Here is a 19320-nt window from a genome sequence, read left to right on the forward strand (position 1 = left end):
TTCCCTACAAAGTCCCACTGAAGAGGATCGAGGATCTGTTTGGCTCCTGGAGAAAGAACATTTCCAGAATAATTTAAAATATCTTGAATCCTCTGTATACAACTACATCTTAAACAATAGCAAAGTGTGTATGTAATAATTCTTTGTAGTAGAATGATGAAGATATGACCACAAAGAAAGTGGTTTACTATACAATTTAGTGATGTCGTGAAGACGGGTAACAAAATCCTTGTCTTTGAAATATGAACAAAGAGGACTGATGGTAGATACTGTATGTATTTAGGGGTGGACATCTGAGGAGCAGGAATAAAACCTCTGTACCCAGCCTCTGGAATGCGTCGGCCATGGCCTGGTTTTTGGCCATGTCGATGAGTCCTCGTCCAAGGCAGAAATGAGGAAAGATGAGAAACACCTTCTTCAGGATTCTGTTCACCTCATTCAGGTGCTGGAAAGAAAATAAGACAGAACTAGTTCAAATTTTACAAAGCTTAATGAGATTGAAGCTTCAACAGATAAAAGCAGTGTCACTGTAATGTTGTGCCCATATAGCTTTGCATCTGTGCATATCTGGGCCTTCTGTTCTTTTTTCTTACTATTATGATGTAGCCAAATAAATAACAATTTAACTTAATATCTCATGGTAACCGAGTTATAAAATAATAATAGTCTCTCTTTGTCCACATTGGTATAGTTTGTACCTTATCAACAAACAGTTCTAGGACAAAGGTAGCAATGCTGCCGTTGATTCCAATGAAGAGGTTGATGGAAGTCAGAACAACATAGGCCGTGCTCGGGACACTGAATACAAAGGATGCTGGGTACATCAGAGGGGTGATGGACCACCTTTGTCCAATAAGTACAGAAAGATAGAATACTTTTGTTACAGATCATAATCCAGCTTGTGAACTACAGAGACTCTGTCTACAGAGAAAATCATGTATCATACTGTAAATCGATTGATATACAAGTCATTTAAACTTTTAATATTGGATTAGGGTTTATTTAATTCCATAACTAAAATCATCCCATCTAATGAGGGTTTTTTTAGACTACTACTGCAAATGAGTTTACATCTATTATGAATAGAGATCAATCGGGGACGTAAAGTCAAAATCAACATGGACAAAAGTCAGTGGAGCCTAAACGTACCCATAGAGCAGGAGGAGCAGGATGAGAGCCGGCAGATTTGTCTCAGAGACGTACGACTGCTGCTGGAAACCGATGAAGATCAGCACCACCACGGTGGCTGGGACGGTGTAGTTCAACTAAGAATATGACAAAACTAAATTCCGTAAAAAGAGCTGTTCTTTTACAGTATGTTCCTTAAAACAATGTTTTATGTGAGTCACAGAATATTATTTTTCAGAGAAAATCATTTAATGCAGATTACTGCCTGGTGAACCTGGGCGATCTCTTACACCAGCCATACATAACAAACACAGATGTTACCAAGGTGACAACCAATTATATTTGCAGGGTGAGGGTATATAGTACCTTACACATTATCATTTTGAGACCTCACAAAATGCCAAATGTGGGAGTTGTGGCTGCGAGAGCAAAGAAAATGTCTATTCTACTTTCTCTTGAGTACTGACCATGTCCCAAGCAAAGTTGGCCATCCAGTAAAGGATCGGTTTGACCCCACTGACAAACTGAAGGTGTTTGGCTTTGCTGACTCGCTCCTCAATCAGAAAAAGGATGAAGCTGGCTGGCACAAAGGACATGGCAAAGACCACGCAGATGGAAACTAGAACATCCACTGATGTAGTCATCCTGAAAGAGGAAGCGGGAAAAACACAAGTCAGGAACAGAAAAACACATATGGACCTACACAAAACATATTTTACAACTCAAACATTGTCCTCCATTTGTTACCACTCACATTCAACTAAAAATGTGTCTTCCCTATGTAACGTGTTCAGTGTTGTTTTGGTAAAATAGGTAACTTGACAGGTCCTGACAATTTATTTTATGTTTGGATTTGAATATGTCAATCAATTTATTGCATGATGTGTAAGCTTTACATTATTCCTGACCAATTTCTAAAATCATAATGTTGTACAGTAACACTGTATGCATTTTATACATTCCAAACAGCCATTAATACCTTTCATACCATTATAAATGCTAACTTTTTTTGCTATCTTTTAATGTCAAAATACAATGAGGGACTTACAACTTCCTTCTAACTAGTAATCCAAGCACCAACAACTAAGAACACTCAGCCAAAAACAGCACAGCACTGAACTTACATGGCTATTTCACTGAGCTGCTCCTTGGTAAGGTTCAGCGGGTGATTGTAGGCAGTGATGCCGTGTGTCCTCCTCTCTCGGCCTGGTGGTAGGCTTGCTCTCAGCAGGCCGTTGTTCATCACGTTGACAAATGACACCATGGCATGCCATCCTTTGTTATTGTACCACACCTGAGTAAAGCAAAGATCTTTTTCACTTTAAAACCTAAAGTCTAAAGATACAGAAAGCACATCCCTCTTAAAAGTGTTTTGTGTTTGACTTTTCCTTCAAAGAGAGGCAGCAGATAATGAACAGAGAAGATAAACACATTTACCTTGACATTGTTTTGACTGTTCAGTCTACCTAGAAAATCTGGCAGTTGGTTTAAGAGACGGTCCAGTGAACTGTTCTGTGATGAATCCAAGAATGTCAGAAAATATTACAAATGTTCAGACAGACAGCAGAATTGTTTAAACAAATGTGAGACCTTATTGTACCTGTTGGACTCTGTAATGAGTCCTGATTGCCATGAGTGAACCTTGGACATGATCGACCTGAGATATGGTCTGGGTAGAATTGCCCCCTAGGGAGAAACCTCCATACCTGCAAGATGGAAATAAAACTTTATACAACTTTTGGAAATGTACTAACACTTTGTTTCTTTAGAGTCCTCCAGACTCAAAATGTTAAATGAGTTTAGGAGGCTCAAACTGTGGATACTATGGTTATGGATCCTGCAGGTATTTGGCTGCCACAATAGTGTTTCATACCAGCAGTTTACCTGAATTCATTCACCCACTTCTTGGTTTTCAAGCTGCAATTTGACACAGAGGAGAAAGAGTGAATCTGTTTTCTAAAGGAAACGAACAGAATAATACAAGGCTAATATCTCAACATTAACATCAATGTTCTCACTATAGCTATCTGTGATTTTAAAAGTTCAAAATATAATGCCATTCATATTCATACATTTCCATTCTTATAGTATATTCATCAGGGTGGTTTCAGGGGCAATGCTTGTCACATGGTCTGAATGCTTTTTTGAAATGGTAAAGATACCGCATGTGTTCAAACCAAAAATAAAAATCTGTTATTCAAAATAATAGAGTATAGTATAGAGTATAGTACTGTATGTAGATTACAATAAATGAAACATTTTATGGTCAAATGAAGTGCATCTCCGATGAAGAGAAACCTATTGAGAAATAAAACATTTACATGAATGTTTTGGCTGAGGCACTTTGTTCATTAGGACACTACTACTAATAATAATAATATTATATTTTACCAACTGGCTCTTGACAGCAAAGGTGGAAACTCAATTTCCAGACACCAAAGGAAGAGAGAGCAACAGAAATTTTTCTTTTGACCCTTGCTTTTATCCTTAAATAGAATGACTACTAAAAAAACTGTTGATTTTATTATAATATGTTTAATGAAATACCTTTTCTTGAGGATTTGAGAGTAGGTCTTCACCAGGTAATCACAGATGTTATAATTTGTTAGATTTTGGAGGATGTCTCCAGTCAGCCTCTTAATCTGGAAAATAACACATTAGGAGAGTTGAACAGCTAAATACAGACACACAGTATTTCATCCTGTATAAACAACATAAAAATGCTTGAGGCAATGTTATAGTAGCTCTGTTTTGAAATGAGTTAATTTTAATATCACAAAATATATTTTATGTTCTACATACTTTCAGGCAGCTCTACAGAGCAAAGCAATTTCATTATCATCATGTGACAGTTCACTGGTAATATTTTCAGTCCAACCTGTGATACCGGATGCAGTAGTCAGATCAGATCATTTAACACCACATTATGCACATACAGTCATCAGTCGTGATCAGACCCTGCACTGACCTGTGGGGGTGGCATTCCCCCAGCACCCTGTGGGCAGTCGGGGAGCATGCGGAGGACATCCTCTGTGCTACATTGACATTCAGGGGAGGGTCTGTCTCTGCTCCAGTTGCCTTTGCTGAACATCTGCCAGGTGGAATATGAAACCTGTGGGCGCATGAACAGGCCACCTTGCTCCCCTTCACACTGAGGACTCCTGCAGGGAGAATAGGAAGTCAACACAGAGTGGTTTGTGGTCTGAATACAGTATCTGGTACTGAAAATAAAGTGCATCAAACTATTAAAACTATATTTTAAATAAATCCTAGGCAGTGATTACTTAAGAAGGAAAGTATAATTAATGTATCTAAACTGTCTTCAGAATGTTTTAATCTCAGTCTATTTTGTCCCATTTATTCTGTGTTCATTAATGACATTACTGTTTCTCTCTTGTGATAAATTCTTCTGTCTTACGTGATGTTGTCCTCTTCCTCTGTCTCCATGCACTTGGTACCAAAACCTGGCTGATCCAGCAGAGCTTCCAGGAGGTTCTCCATGTCTGGGTTCCCAGGGGCGTCATTACTGAAAAAATTAAACCAGAGGTGGGGAACTTGTCACAGTAACAAGGTATAAAGTGATTTAAAAAAAAAACCCACATAATAAAACTTTCAGTTTGTAGCTAGCTGCCTATGAATAGACCAAACTAACTTATGGGAGAAAAAACTGACAAAAATTTTTACTTTTCTGCTGAGGTAATGGAGAATATACCTGAAGAAGGTGTACTGTTCCCCGTACATCCAGGGTTGCAGCTGCAGAGCGGGGTACTTCCCAAATGGAGGTACAATGAGGCTGAATAGCAGGGCGATCAGCACGAATATAGCAGGCAGAATAATCTGAAGCACAAATCAACCTTTGCAAGATCAGTTTAGAGAGAGAATATATCTTTTGCAAGTAATGTCTAATGACTAAAAGCTAACACTCCATAAAAAGAAACAAAAAATCATGAGCAGTCAACAGAACATTTTTAGTCAACAAAAACTCTAACTATTATTCAACTAACAGAGGGGGGCACCCCCTCATTTCATTATGGCAACCACAAACCCTCTGATGACAAGTGGCTTCTAGCTCTCTGACAGCTGCTGCTGCTGCTGATTATTACCTGTGCAAAGAAGCCCCTGCGGCTCCTCCGAGCATAAAGCCAGCGTTTGATGAGGAGAGCCCTCAGCTGCTGCCAGGTCAGCCACCAGCCGGTCAGAGGGATGCCACCTCGGCCATCTCCACTGAGTGGATCTGTCTCCTGGGGTTCTACAAATAGTAAAAACACAGAGTGAGAACTTATGGGATGATAACTACACACTCCTGTCAGTGCAGATCTTTGTATGGTTTTACTAGCGAGTTTATGCCCTATTATGATCTTAATCCTTATTCAGAGCCTTTATCATGAGGTTCTATGGAGATAGAGAAACACTGAGTGCATGTAAATGATGTAATTAAAATTTAAATGTAAAGAAACTGAAAATGAGCACATTCACTACAACATTTCAGTACGTGTGTTAGTGTTCATGAACCCATAACTGATTAAATCCCTTTTATTTGTCAGCCCTAATAGTTAAATGTAGAAAGTGAAAACACATTTTCCAAATGCGGTGCGTGTAATCGGCAGGAAAAATAGAAACCCCTTCTTTTCCTATTGAAAGATGATTTACAGTAGGTGGTGATTGAAGGTACCTTGCTTACAAAGCCTTTTCCTTCCTGGCAGCATTATGGAAACAAACAGTTACAGTTACAACTGAAGACAAAATGGTAGAGTGATTGCAAATGGAAACACTATGTAGTACGTACACAAATCTACTGTAGGCGTCTATGAGGGTAGGTGCCTACCTGTGTCTGGTTTGTCAGCACTTTGTTCCTCCGCCCTGTGCCCAGCTGATAGGTGCTGGCTGCTGGGGGACACAGCCTGCAGGTCCGGCTCAACATCCACATCCGTTTCCTCTGCTACTCGCAAAAAGATCTGGAAATGAAAAGTCATGGTAAAAGTTGAAACTTGTCTTTATAAACAAAAGCTGCACTGCAGAGATTTATGAAATTCACTTCCTGTAGGTGGAGAATTATGATTTGTAACAACAGTATAGATCTACAGGGTCTCACTTAAACATAATACTCTTCTTTGTTGCAGCGCCATCATAAAGAATGTGGTGAAGCAGTAGCTGTTTTTCTTGACAGCCCATTTATTTTATCTTGTGAACTGATTTTTTGTATATTGTGTTGTATGTGTTGAATTGTAAATTTGTATGGTTGCCATCTTTGCCACGTCTCCCTTAAAAAAAAGAGATCTTGATCTCACAATAGGACTTCCTGGTTAAATAAAAAATAAAAATAAAGAGTGCCAAAATGGATGAATTTTTATTCAATGCAACTTTAACTTAAAGCTGGGGAAATTATTTAATTTTGTACATGTTTAAGCTACTGATGTTGTTCTTGCCAGATTCCCATTTTTCATTGACAAACTGCACTGAATTATGTCTTCAACAGGTGGGAGTGAAAGAGCATCCAGCAGCTTTACACAGAGGTCAGATGAGGTAAATTTATCAGGCTCCATAAGCCTGATAAATTTACCCAGTTAAGGTTAGTAGCAAAGTGTTTTCAGACCCACACAAACACTCATCTGTAATACTTGAAACTTGTCTTTTTATTCAAGCAGACATCATTCTTTTACTAAGCAGTTATCAGAGGGTAAGAGTTTCTATTGTCTCCATGCAGATGTAGTAAAGTAAGTACCATGTAGATATCAATGTAAATGTTTTACCTCCTCCAGTGTGCTGTCTGCCAGGCCATAGCTACTCACGCCCAGCTCAGACAGCCTCTGATCCAGTTCAGAAAGGAAGATGGCCAGGCTGCCATCCTTGGCGGCCATCTTCGGCAGGTTGATGACAACCTCGCGTCCTGACTCCTCCACCAGCCTTGCGCCTGGGATGTGGTGCTGCACCATGGAGAGCAATGCTGCCATATCTGCCATGATGATGAGGTGACAGATTATGTAGTGAATCTGATATTAAACTGATTTGTGTAGAAAACATAAATGAACCAAAGAGTACTTTACAGACACTGAGCCACATCATCTTACTGTGAGGCCATACTGTACTTAAAAACCTACATGAGCTGCACTCTTCACTTCCTAGCCCGGTGTCTTCACTCATGAATGACTCACTGTCCTGAAAAACAAAGCGGAGTCCTCAGAAAAATTTTAACATTTAGTGGGTGTTCATTTCAGATGAATATGAAACTAAGCATTAGCAAAAAATATCAAGCATGTGCTATGATTTTACTTCATAATTAGTTTACCAAAAAAAAAAAAAAAAACTCTGACCTTGAGAGGAGGTAACTTGTTGGTACTGATGCAGTTACTAGAAGTGCTAGGAGTGCTGGTGTCTAGTCCCTCCCTCTTCACCACAGTGAGGTAGTAGCCAGTCCCCAGCCGGGATTTCAAAAAGAGCGGCGAGCCGCAGCAACACAGCCTTCCCTGGGAGATGATGGCGATCCGATCACCTAGCAATTCTGCTTCATCCATGTAGTGAGTGGACAAGATGATGGTCCGGTCTGATGAAGAAAACAGTTGAGAAATATATTCACTTGGTCTTTCATTTGTGTGTGTCACGGTGTAGGCCTTGTGTTTTGCTTGTCATCTCTGAGTTGATTTTTAGGCTCAAGTCAAATGTTTACCTGTAAACAAATTGGTTTCAGAGTGGCAGCAGTGAGGGCAAATAATGAAAGGATTTCTTCATTTACCAAAAGAAGAAACCCAATTTTGATTCATAGTAACCCTGATAAAACCAGTGCTGTAATACTGAAGCTAATCCCACACTCACAAAAAGCATAATAATTTGTATAGTAAGTATATGTTACTTTTGATACCCACAGTCACACACCTTTGCGGTATTTGAGTAGTAAATCCCAGATCCCTCTGCGGGAGTAAGGGTCAACACCAGCTGTAGGTTCATCCAGAACTACCACCTTAGAGCCTCCAACAAATGCTATTGCCACAGACAGCTTCCTCTGCATCCCACCTGACAGAGACAGTGAAGGAAAGGTTTAAACTGAGAAAAGTATTTATCAAGAAATAAAAGATAAACACCTTTACATTACTGTAGTTCCACACTTTCAGAATTAAATTAGTGAGATTACCAGAGAGGTTCTTGGCCTGTTCATGTCGTTTGTGCAGCAGACCGACATCGTCCAGCAGAGTGTCCAGTTCAGCTTTCACCTCTGCTCCAGACAAACCCTTCAGACACCCATAAAACCACACATGCTCCTCCACTGTTAATCTGAGATAGAGACAAACACACAACAGATAAAATATGAACATCGGTTAAATTCAATCTACTTCTTTGTAAAAGGTGTACCAGATAATGTTGTTTTTTCAAACTTGACATTTATTTCAAAAAGATGTAACTAAATTCTAATTAAATTAAATGGTCAAAGTTTGTGGTGTGAAACATACAAGAAGAATTTCTGTAAACCATTAACCTTAACCAGGCTGCACTGAGAGTTTGTTATTTGTAGTTTGGAACAAAAAATAGCAGATATGGAAGAGGTGAAACTTACATGTCAAACAGAACATTGTGTTGTGGACAAACTCCCAGGGTCCTCCGGATGATGTCCATGTCATGGCGGATGTCCATCCCCTTAATGTACATAGTCCCCGAAGTGGGTGGGAACAGGCCCGTCAGGACAGATCTGACAAACATCAGATACAATATAATTAATGCTTAATTCCCACAGACCTTTAACTTTAAATTACATTATCATCTCACACCATTGACAGACTGTAATTCCTGAAACCACTAAAACTTTAAGTACAATTAAATCATGCTTGATTTTGTCTACTATTGCTCTAACATTAAAAAAATCCTGGTTCTTTGTGTCCATCCACTTAGATTCCAAATCTCAAATCAATTTTTGTATAACAGAACCCAGAACAGCCTTAAAACAAATACTGATGGAACAAATCATTGGTGATGGTGATAATTTTTCAGTCCTCAGCTCTACTCACATGGTGGTGGTCTTGCCAGCTCCATTGTGGCCAAGGAATGAGGTGATCTGCCCCTCGTAGAACTTCAGGTTGAGGTGGTTGACGGCCAGTTTGGCTCCCTTCTTGTAGATTTTCACCAGGTTCCTGATGCTCACGCCCAGTGTTAGGTTGGTAGGTTCCGGTTCAATGTGATCTGATAACACATACAACATGTATATATTTACTAGAAGGAACCATATACTGTAAATCTCACAGTGACTTACGATTAAAATTAAAATGCAGAATGTGAGCAGAAGTACATTTTTATAAACCGAGAGCATAACTCTTCTAGCTACAATACAGAACACAACTCAAAAATAAAAAGGATTATGGGTAGTAGAGATGCAGCTCCTGAATTAACAGAACAATGTGAGGTCTGGACTGATGACATTCAGCTTGGGGTGGCTGTGGCTCATGAGGTAGGGCAGTCGTCTCCTGACCAGCAAGTTGGTGGTTCGACTCCCAGTCTCCCTGCATGCCTAAGTGTCCCTGAATTGCTCCCGGTGGCTAGCGCCGTTGCGTGGCAGCCTGTCGTTATCGGTGTGTGAATGTCCATTTACCATTTTATTTTCCATGTGTTCTTAAACACACCGCTTTTTGTCTCAGCTCATTCATTTGAATTGTAGTTAGCTGGCTAAAGCTGATAAAACTAGAATCTTTTAAATGTATGAAGAGCAGTGGAGAAGGCAGCAGACGGTCTCCAATCTACCACAAAATGTAACTGTCCAATAAACAAGCTTATGTTACAAACTGACTATTGCTTATAAATAAACGTTTCCACTGTGGATCAGACCAAGAAACCTAACCGTTAACTACGACTGCATCTGTAGAAGAGTGCGATAAAAAACAGTATAGCAAAAGTTTAAAAAGAGAAACAGGTATTTATGTGTAGCAGCTTCCAGAGTCTTATACCATCATCCTGCTGCGTAGGTGCTGGTTCCTGCCTCCAGGGGAATTCCGATCCAGTAGTTCAGTTGGAAGATGAAGTACCAAGGCTTTGGGATCCCATATTCACCTGGTGTAAAAACACACACAGCACATATGCACACAGTTAGTTTGAGCAAAATTTTGGTATTTTCAAAACCGGCTCAGTGACAACCATTCATGCTCACATTTACATGTATGAGCGATGTAGAGTTACCAATTAAAATAACCTGTCTTTGGACTGTGAGAAGAAACAGAAGCATCCATAGGAAACCCATGCTAGCACAGGGAGAAAATGCAAACGCCACATAAACAAGCCCCAACCCAAACAAGCCCCAACCCAACCAAACCCAGGCCCTTTTTTCTTTGTGGCAACTTTGCCAACCAGTGCACCATCGTGCCACCTTGCACTAATGTCACTAGCCATATACCAAAGACTTAATGTACAGTATATAATGGACAGATTCTGTCCTAAATATTACTGTTATACTGCAACTAAAATATTTTGCTTGACTATCGCTCCACTGCAAACTTGTGAAAAGTGTGCAGTTTACTCCTTTATATAGAATGGAAACTGTGGTCAGCTTGTATTTATGGCACACTAAACTTAACCTCTATAGTGACTGTAACTCAACAGGAAATAAACTGCACAGTATTGTTTGTATGTCTAGTCAGATAAAGTTGCAGAAAGATTCTGCCTGAGGAGGATCAAGAAGGGTCAAAACAGTGCCTTTTTTTAGTCCAACAAAGAAAGTGCTAATCCAGTGTGCAGACACAGTGTTTTTTCCTAATCATATAAAGTTCCAATAAAAAAAAGTGTAGTCATACCAGGGAACACTGCTTCGATGTACCAGGCTGCAGTGGCGTAGATAAAGGCATCAATGTAAAGCATGATTATAGAGGTAGTGAAGGTGTAAGAGTCTCCTTCCACAGGGCTGGAGCGCAGGTTGTACCACTGGATGCCCACACCTTGCTCCTCGTACTGAGAAAAACACTCACAGCCGAACCCAAAGGCCACAGGAGAGAGAAAACTCTGGTGAAAAAAAAATGTGATAACATCTGCTGTGAACATTTATTCTTTCAACTACTGCTGAAAACCTTGTTTTATCATTCGGTTTTGTGAAATTAGAACTCTTTTTTTCTAGGACTGTGCATGTCAAATTGTAGAAAAAAAAAACTTTGATTCCACCCAGAATAATTATACTCACAGCAAGAACTCTGTGCTTGGTATTGAGGTGGTCTCTCCAGGCAACACACAGTACATATGGCAGGTAGAGGCCAAAATATATGAGTCCCCCACAGGCAGCAGCCAGGTTGGCTTTGGAGAAGAAGGTACTGATGAGGAAACACTGCATGATAGTGGCAGTGGCAAATGCCGTGAGGAAGAAAAAGACAACAGTTGGGTCACTGTATGGCAAGATGTCACCCCACTGGAAAGAAAGAGAAGAAGATGAGTGGAGGGGTTCACTTCATCAAATATACAGTACTATCACAAGAAGCTATAAAATACCTGAACATCTAAATATTTTTCACTTTAAATTTTTAAGTTGGCCCATTCATTACTTTTAAAAAACGTGACCAAATTAGTAATTTTTTTGCTGTGAAGATCAGATTCCCTCTTCATTCCCAGATTGACATATTAGTGTGGATTCCTCCCTTAATATTATTTCTGCAGAGTGGACAGTCATCTTGCCTTGAGCATAGCAATAAGCAGCACTGCAGAGACCAGGAGGGGAACCATGCTGCTGATGAACCAGCTGAGCCACAGCGTTCCTGTTCCCAAACCCATCATTCTCATGGTTTCCTTCAGCCTCGCCTCCTTCTCATACACCACACCTTTAATGATCATGGCCACCGAGTAGATCCAGGCCAGTGTCATAAAGAGTGGCAGGGAGCGATTAAGCACTCGAAGGAAACTGTGGAAAAAAGGGAGCAAGAGGAGAAATTACAATCAAAATTTAGATTTGCTTCCTAATGTAAAATAATGATGTTGCGAAAACGTAATAAAAATTACATTCACATTTTTATTAGACTTGTATGGGACAACTTCTGCTTTTTTTTTTTTTTTTTTTTTTTTTAAATAGGAACCACTGACCGAAAGTTAGAGAGGTGGGTGGGCTAAAGGCCAAGTGGAGAGTGCTCAAGAGGAATTCTCCTGCCTCCTTTAAAAGCATCATTAATATGTAATTAGCAGCCAGTTGGTCCAGATGGTATATTATGGATGCGCTCATCCGTTCCAAGTAAAAATGTGTGGAACTATATGCACAGTTTATAAAAAGATCCATTTACACTAACATAAGACTCACACATCATCCACATAGCAGGGATAGGGCATCTGCTGGATGTAGATGCCTGTGGTCTGTTTAACACCGGTCAGAACTTGGCTCACAGCTCGTTCCACCAGGTCCTGGATGTACACAAAGCCGCCCCAAATGTAGTGCATGTCATTAAATGGGTCGGCTGCTGGGCCAGGATCCCAAAGCCTCAAGAAAAAAAACACCAAAACTATGTTGAAATCAAAGAGCTGGAGAAAATCAACACACACAAAACAGAATCTCCTTGAAGCTAAAAAACTATATACTTGTTTTGCCTTAATACCATTGATTAGGAATTCACAAAATTTCATAACCCCAAGAGTGGTTTATTTTTCCACAGGAGCATGTAATCCTCTCAGATCTAATAAAATTTCATGATAAATTACAACATTTCCAATAAAGTAGAATACTGTATACTGTGTATATACCCAATACTAAATTATTTCAAAGCTGAAACTTTTCTTGTTCTTTGAGTTTAAAAACAAGGGTAAGGGTCAAAACAAGATGTTTTGCTGCATCCTCGGTACCTGTCTTTGATCTTGTTGGTCCGGGTCACATCATCAATGTCCATTCGGATCTTGTAGGTGACATGTGGCGGCAGTTTGGAGGATGAAGTGCTGGGCAGCAGGAAAACGACCCCTGCCCAAAACTGCCTGTCCTCCAGAAGCTCCAATGCTCTGTCAATCAACTGACCCTCAGTCTCCAAGCCCTCCAGTTTGTTCACAGAGAAACACTGCAAAAGCACAAAACATGTAAAATATATGAATCACGAATCACTGGCAAGAAAACTTGGAACTCAATCTGTAACTGTTCAATGACATAGGATTCATCTTTCATTTTACTATTTCACCACATCACTAATGTGCACAAATACAACAGGATTAGCAGTCAGAAAACACAAAACTGAAAATCATGCCCTTGCTTTTTGAACTTCTAAATATATTGTGAATTTATTTTCATTAAAGCAATTCCTTCTGTTGTACTTATTCCCACTAAAAGGCTGACATTTCTCAGTTTCTTGCATGTTTGAAGAGTAGCATGGAAAAAATTAATGAAAACATGAATGCCAAAAGGAGAAAAAAAAAACCTCAGTGACTTGTGCAAGAGTGGTGATGGTGTGGTTGATGTCATTGTAGATGTCCAGCCAGGTAGGTGGTGCTCCAGGCTTCCTAGGGGCATCCAGTGAGGGTGTAGACAAGAAATGTGCAATCCGTGAGGCCGTCCAGGATGTGTTTATCAAACGCAGGTTGATGAGTACTGCGACCTCTGGCCACCTCAACAATTCCTGTTTCACACATACAGAGACAATATATTAAAAAAAAGGATTTTTAGCACTAAATATGTCATAACAGGTTTATAGCTCCTGTCCAGAGACAGCAGCTGGTGAGCCAAACCTGCAGTAGCTGAATCTCCATGCCGCTCTCCATGTAGTTTTTGATTTGTGGTCCCACCTCCATCCAGGCTTCATTCAGCTGCTGAAGGATCTGCAGGTCCTCGAAGGTCTTGTTCACCTTCAGCAGTCACAACTTATATTTTGAATGGATGGATTTACTTCATAAAGCCTACAACCTACTCAAACTCATGTCAAATTGTATTTATATAGCCAAATATCACAAATTTAGCTCAAAGGGCAAGGAGAGATTTAAAACAAGTGATTGTAGATCAAAGAGTACTGTAGTTGTGTTGAGCCACTGGGACATCTCAAAATTAAAAAAATAATTTTATTTGATAAGCTTGTCTGGGTTCTGTCCCAGTATGACCTGTACATTATAAGACATGCCTTGGTTAAGTAAAGTGATAGTATCTCCTTTAGTAGTTGCTGTCTATGGTAAACATATTACATCATCAGCAGCAGCAAATGCACAGAGGTGTTGTTAGTGCTACCAACCAGTTCAGCTGATGAGCAGCCATCAGTTATATTCTTATAAAATGGGTGATCAATGTTGATGCTAGCTACTCACTGTCCTTAGAGGATAAAGTAATGTGACTGATAGAGTCAATGGATAAAGTAGCAACAAAGGTTTGTTGACTTGTTTTACCTCTTTCATAACTTGTTGTATTGCAGGAGTGTCTGGTGTGTACAGTAGTTTTCCAGTAAAGAGAGGTTTGATTCCTCGCCACACAGTGTGAGACAGTGGGTTGGACTGCATACCTTGGATCAAACTTCTACAGAATGGAGCTGCGGGGAGGAAAGAACAGACAAAACAGGACAAATGTTAGATGAGAAACACCGAGTTAATCAATACAAATAGTGTACACAAAGCAGTAACAACTTACAGCAGCTGGAATGTAATGCTCAGTGATACTTAAATAGTCTGTAACTACAGACCAACTTCTTAAATATCTGCACAGATTTCCATCCATAGCTAAACATACTCAAAGAGAACAAAAAATTGGATCCTCAAAGCCTCTTACTAGTGCTGTTGTCCCGGTCCAGGTCAGTGTCCTCAGTGCCTTTTTTGCCTAAAAAGGACTTTATATTATTGTCCTCATACCAGTTGAGTGATGGGATGTATTCGGTGCCAACCTCAGGGTAACCACACATGATCCTGGAGAAAACTCGGAGACCCTCTCTGGGCAGCACCGTACGATTCTTTGGAGACAGAAGACGAAGAGCTGTGCTCATCTCCACAAAGCTGGAGAGGGAAGAAAACTGGAGAAAGACAAAGAAGTAAGTGCAAAAGGTTTGAAGTGAGAAAAGGAAACACAGAATAGGGGGAAAATGCTAGTTAATGGAATAATAAAAGATCTGAGGACATGTTATAGATCCCAACGAGCTAATTTGCTAACATCAGTTGCAACTGGATTCTCTCAGAAAATGAGAGAAACAGATTGTGAGCAAACAAGATACAAAAACAACAGCAACAGCTTTTACAAAAAGGACAATTGCTTATCAGAATAGCTGTTCATTTTGTTCAGTATGACTAATCAATTAACTAACCAATCTCTGCAGCTTTGTACCAAAGTATAAAAACACAAGCCTAAAGTTCCATCAGGCTGCAAATTTTATTACGCTTTACCTGAACTATATACAGGCACAGAGGGATATGAATAGTTATGTGTATGCTCTTACATCATCCATGATGACAGCCAGCTCCTGGGAAACTGCAGTGACGGCCTGACTGATGACCCTGAGGTCTCCAGCACTGGCCATCAGACGGTCTCTCTGACAGGGCAAACAGATGGACAGGTTTAGCTGCTGGTATTTTTTGCAGCTCACCAGATATATGAGTAACTCACTGTCACAGCAAACAGGTATAAAACTGTATTTGACTTCACTGAAATGTAATCATATTTTTGCAAAAGCCAGGTTTTCCTGTTCAGTGATTCCTACCGTGAAGAACTTGGTCAAGTCAAGCTGAGAGAGAAAAAGGCGCTCAGCCTCTCGCAGGATGTCAGTGGGCAGGTCACACAGCTGAGTCTGAAGATCATTCATGACAGCTTCTCCCTCTACTGTCAGAAACTGTCCTAACATGGTCGCATTACACACCAAGTCCTTCAGCTGCATCTCAGCTCCAGCCATAAATACCTAGATGGGGACAAAATGATGGCACCCACATTTACTTTTAACAGTATTGGGCTATGAGAAATATAACACATCAAACTTCTTCTTACCTGTAATTATCTGTGTTTATACTACCTCATCTGCGCTACTTATTTCCATATTTAAAGCCTTAAGTCTCTAATCACATTTCTGAAATGAATGTTTTCTCCATTTACTTATTGAATTTGTATTTAAACCAAATAATATTTCCTGATATGGGGCGACTGTAGTTCAGTGGGTAGAGCAGTCGTCTCCCAACCAGAGGGTTGGAGGTTCGAATCATGGTGCCTACAGTCTACGTGTCGAAGTGTCCTTGGGCAAGACACTGAACCCCCAAGTTGTCCCCAATGGTTAGAGCCATTGGTGTGAGTTGGCGCCGCAGATGGCTGCCTCGGTTCTGTACCGAAAACAAATTCCTTGTGTGTATAACATACTTGGCCAAATAAAGGTGATTATTATCCTTAATTTTTTAGGAAAACTGAAATATAAAAACCTTCATTCATCATAAAAAATGTCACCTATTTTTGTTTCTGAATTGAAAAGTGAATGGATTTGGGAAAATCACTTAGGCTGCCTGTGCCAGATTAGATGAACTGATTTAACAAAAGCCAGTTACCGAGGGTTTCAATGGGTCCTTATCTAAGGATTTACACCAGATACTGCACCTGAAAATTTAGACGAGACTTCATCAGTTGGCCCACGGTCGCAGGTGACAGGCTGCCATTGATCAGGAGGAAGGTGGAAAATGTCTCATTGGCTCTCAGACATTCTTCTACTGGGAGATCTGCAATAGAAACGGTACTGTATTACATGACCGCAACAGCATAACCACTCATATCTGCACTATATCTTTCAAAGCACAGGCTGTTAGCAAGATAGTTTATGCTCTGTGGGGCAGTAACAATAGACAGAATAATTAGTTTTTTGCTGATGTTGTTTTTCAGGAAATACATGATATCCAGTGCCTAAATTCTTATTTCATACTATATTTCACCTTTCATATGCTTGACTTTAGTTTACCAGACCCTAGGCAAGTACCAGTACACATATTACTGTAATAAAAACCTGCATAGCAAGAAAATCTGTTTTTTTTTTGTTTGCCTGGAATTTAACTAGCACCAGGAAATATTTATATAAACACAGACAAACATGTCCCTTAATGTAAAAAGCAACAATTTTGAGGTACATAAGACCTGTATTATGAGTCCTTTACAATGTCAGCAGCTCAGGATTTGGGGATTCAACAGATATCTCTTAGGGTGTTAATGTGGCATTTGATGCAGAAAAATCCTACTGCCGAAACTGTCACCTGTGGTGGTCATGTAATTTAATCTGCTCACAGCAAGAAGAGGCTCAACAGACTCTCTGTTTCTGTCACAACAGCAACAAATGGCTGCATTCAGTCGGTCATTCGACACCTGCTTAAAACCATTCATGGTTTTACTGTAACCTGTGTTACCATGGTAACCTGCTCAGGTAAGTCTGGGAATAGTGTTGAATCAAAACTAAATCTGAATGAATTGCTATGGTTTCCTGTTGCAATGGCCAACAGAGTCTTAATCGTGTTATATTCGATATGTTATTCTTTGTTTGCATACTTTGTTTAATAAAGAAAAATTGTGCAATTGTGTAAAAATCCACAATTATACAACTTAAACATTAAAATGTGCATTTTTTTGCTCCAAAAACTTCAAGGAATTGTGCCTTCACTTACTCAAACACGGTGGTCACCTTGTCTTCCTTTACCCCACTACATATCGACTTTGTTTAAACTGCACTACTACGTCACTGACAGAACCCAAGTCTCTAAAGGGTTTCTGCATATGCATAATTTATACTGATTCCTGGAAAGCAATCCTAAAGACATACACTGGCATTATATATTCTTGTCTGTCTTGTGTGTTTTGGCATGCCACAATGACTGGGCTGGGTGTAATCTAATGACATATCAGAATAAGGTGCCTGTAGAAAGGAAAAACACTTTAAGGGTTACTGTGTCAGAATGTCAATGTATCAGGGCAGTGGTAGAGGATATTTAAATAAGATGTGGTACTTGGCCAGGCTCCAGGTCTTTCTCCCAGCCTCAAGATGCTCTCCATCAGATCCTGAAACCTTGACAAGTTCCGGTTTCCGGTGTAGGACAGAATAGTCTGGGCATCCACAAACAGACGAGAAAGTCTGGAGAACAACAACAACAACAACAAGAGTCCTGATTAGAACAAGCACATTTAATGGCTGTCTATCAGAGTTAATGAGCAAACACCACCTTCACGTTTGTGAACACCACCAGCTGTGTTCAGTGAAATGTCCAGCAGTCCAGATTTAAACTGGGTTAACTCAAGCATAAATTCAATAGACTGTCATTTCACACAAGCAGCTGAAAGAAGAGTATTTAACAACCTGTGATCTGAGCTTAATAAAAACACAACCAAGATGAAGGGCTACTGTACATCTAATTATTTTAATTATCAATTCATCTGTTGATTATTTTCCTGATTTATCAATTGGTTAAAAATGTAGTGGAAATAGTGTAAAATGCCCGCTTTCAATAAAGACAATGTGATTTGACTTTTTGTTTTCTTCAATCAACAGTCATCCAGAATATATTAAATTTACTTTCACCTAAAAAAAAAAGAAAACCAGTCAAACCCCAGTAGAATTGTTTGGCTAAATCAGATCCTCCCATTATTTTTGTGTGGACCAGGTAATCTATTCATTGATCAGTCATTTTAGCTATACCTGAACATAAATAAATCCAACAAAATATTGACTGTGACTGATTTCTAAAGTTTCAAATTGATTTTTGTATCACAGTGGCATTAACTGAAACCAACTGCTGTTTGGAAATTAAATAATTATCCAGAAGCTTAAAGTTGCTTTGGAAAATGGGGAGCAGCCATGTAAAGTACATGCTGTTTGTAGCCAACAGTTTAAATCCACTAGAGCGCAAGTACTGTACAGTATGGTCATTATAGCCTGCTTTTACTATGCTACCTTGCTAGCAAAATAGTTTGAAAACAATGATCTAAGTCTATACATACAGCTGCACCAACATGTTTTGTAGCTTTGTTATTGCGTTTCTTAATCTAAAATAATCTCAATTCAAACTTAATAAGGCCATGATGATTTTCTCCTTTTTTGGTCAAAAACACTTTAACTTATGTATAGCACAAATGTATGCATGATATAAAACTCAAGATCGTCTGGGCTGACAGCAGCTGATGGACTACTGTTTCAACATATAATGATCTTTCTATCAATTCCACCGCTCTGGACAGCTGTATGTTTTTATCTCAAGTTTACCTACATGGAGTTGTCAAAGTTGCCAACTTGGCCCGGTGACTCCCCGGGCGTCGGGCTGTGGAAGCAGGGGTTGTTGATGTTGCAGATAATACCC

At 39.7% G+C, this 19320-nt stretch overlaps 1 protein-coding gene across 1 annotated transcript in view; it reads right to left on the reverse strand.

The window, feature by feature from the left end:
• The window catches only part of abca7 (ATP-binding cassette, sub-family A (ABC1), member 7), a 27937-nt gene that overhangs the window by 6824 nt on the left and 1793 nt on the right, over positions 1-19320 (reverse strand). Inside the window, 38 exon segments of the mRNA XM_020612032.1 lie at positions 4-46; positions 322-445; positions 699-843; positions 1150-1265; positions 1596-1773; positions 2253-2422; positions 2566-2640; positions 2729-2834; positions 3013-3045; positions 3676-3770; positions 4097-4289; positions 4547-4654; positions 4841-4965; positions 5232-5377; positions 5954-6083; positions 6879-7081; positions 7227-7284; positions 7440-7669; positions 7999-8136; positions 8255-8394; positions 8675-8806; positions 9123-9294; positions 10053-10078; positions 10080-10155; positions 10893-11097; positions 11273-11494; positions 11758-11980; positions 12371-12547; positions 12907-13112; positions 13467-13664; positions 13774-13890; positions 14419-14558; positions 14795-15032; positions 15453-15545; positions 15714-15908; positions 16589-16707; positions 17977-18101; positions 19231-19320. The exon segment at positions 19231-19320 is cut by the window's right edge and continues 52 nt beyond it. Of these exon segments, the coding sequence (XP_020467688.1) occupies positions 4-46; positions 322-445; positions 699-843; positions 1150-1265; positions 1596-1773; positions 2253-2422; positions 2566-2640; positions 2729-2834; positions 3013-3045; positions 3676-3770; positions 4097-4289; positions 4547-4654; positions 4841-4965; positions 5232-5377; positions 5954-6083; positions 6879-7081; positions 7227-7284; positions 7440-7669; positions 7999-8136; positions 8255-8394; positions 8675-8806; positions 9123-9294; positions 10053-10078; positions 10080-10155; positions 10893-11097; positions 11273-11494; positions 11758-11980; positions 12371-12547; positions 12907-13112; positions 13467-13664; positions 13774-13890; positions 14419-14558; positions 14795-15032; positions 15453-15545; positions 15714-15908; positions 16589-16707; positions 17977-18101; positions 19231-19320 (5310 nt within the window).

This window comes from Monopterus albus, unplaced genomic scaffold, assembly GCF_001952655.1.
Source record: "Monopterus albus unplaced genomic scaffold, M_albus_1.0 scaffold120.1, whole genome shotgun sequence".
In the NCBI taxonomy this organism is placed as follows: Eukaryota; Metazoa; Chordata; class Actinopteri; order Synbranchiformes; family Synbranchidae; genus Monopterus; species Monopterus albus.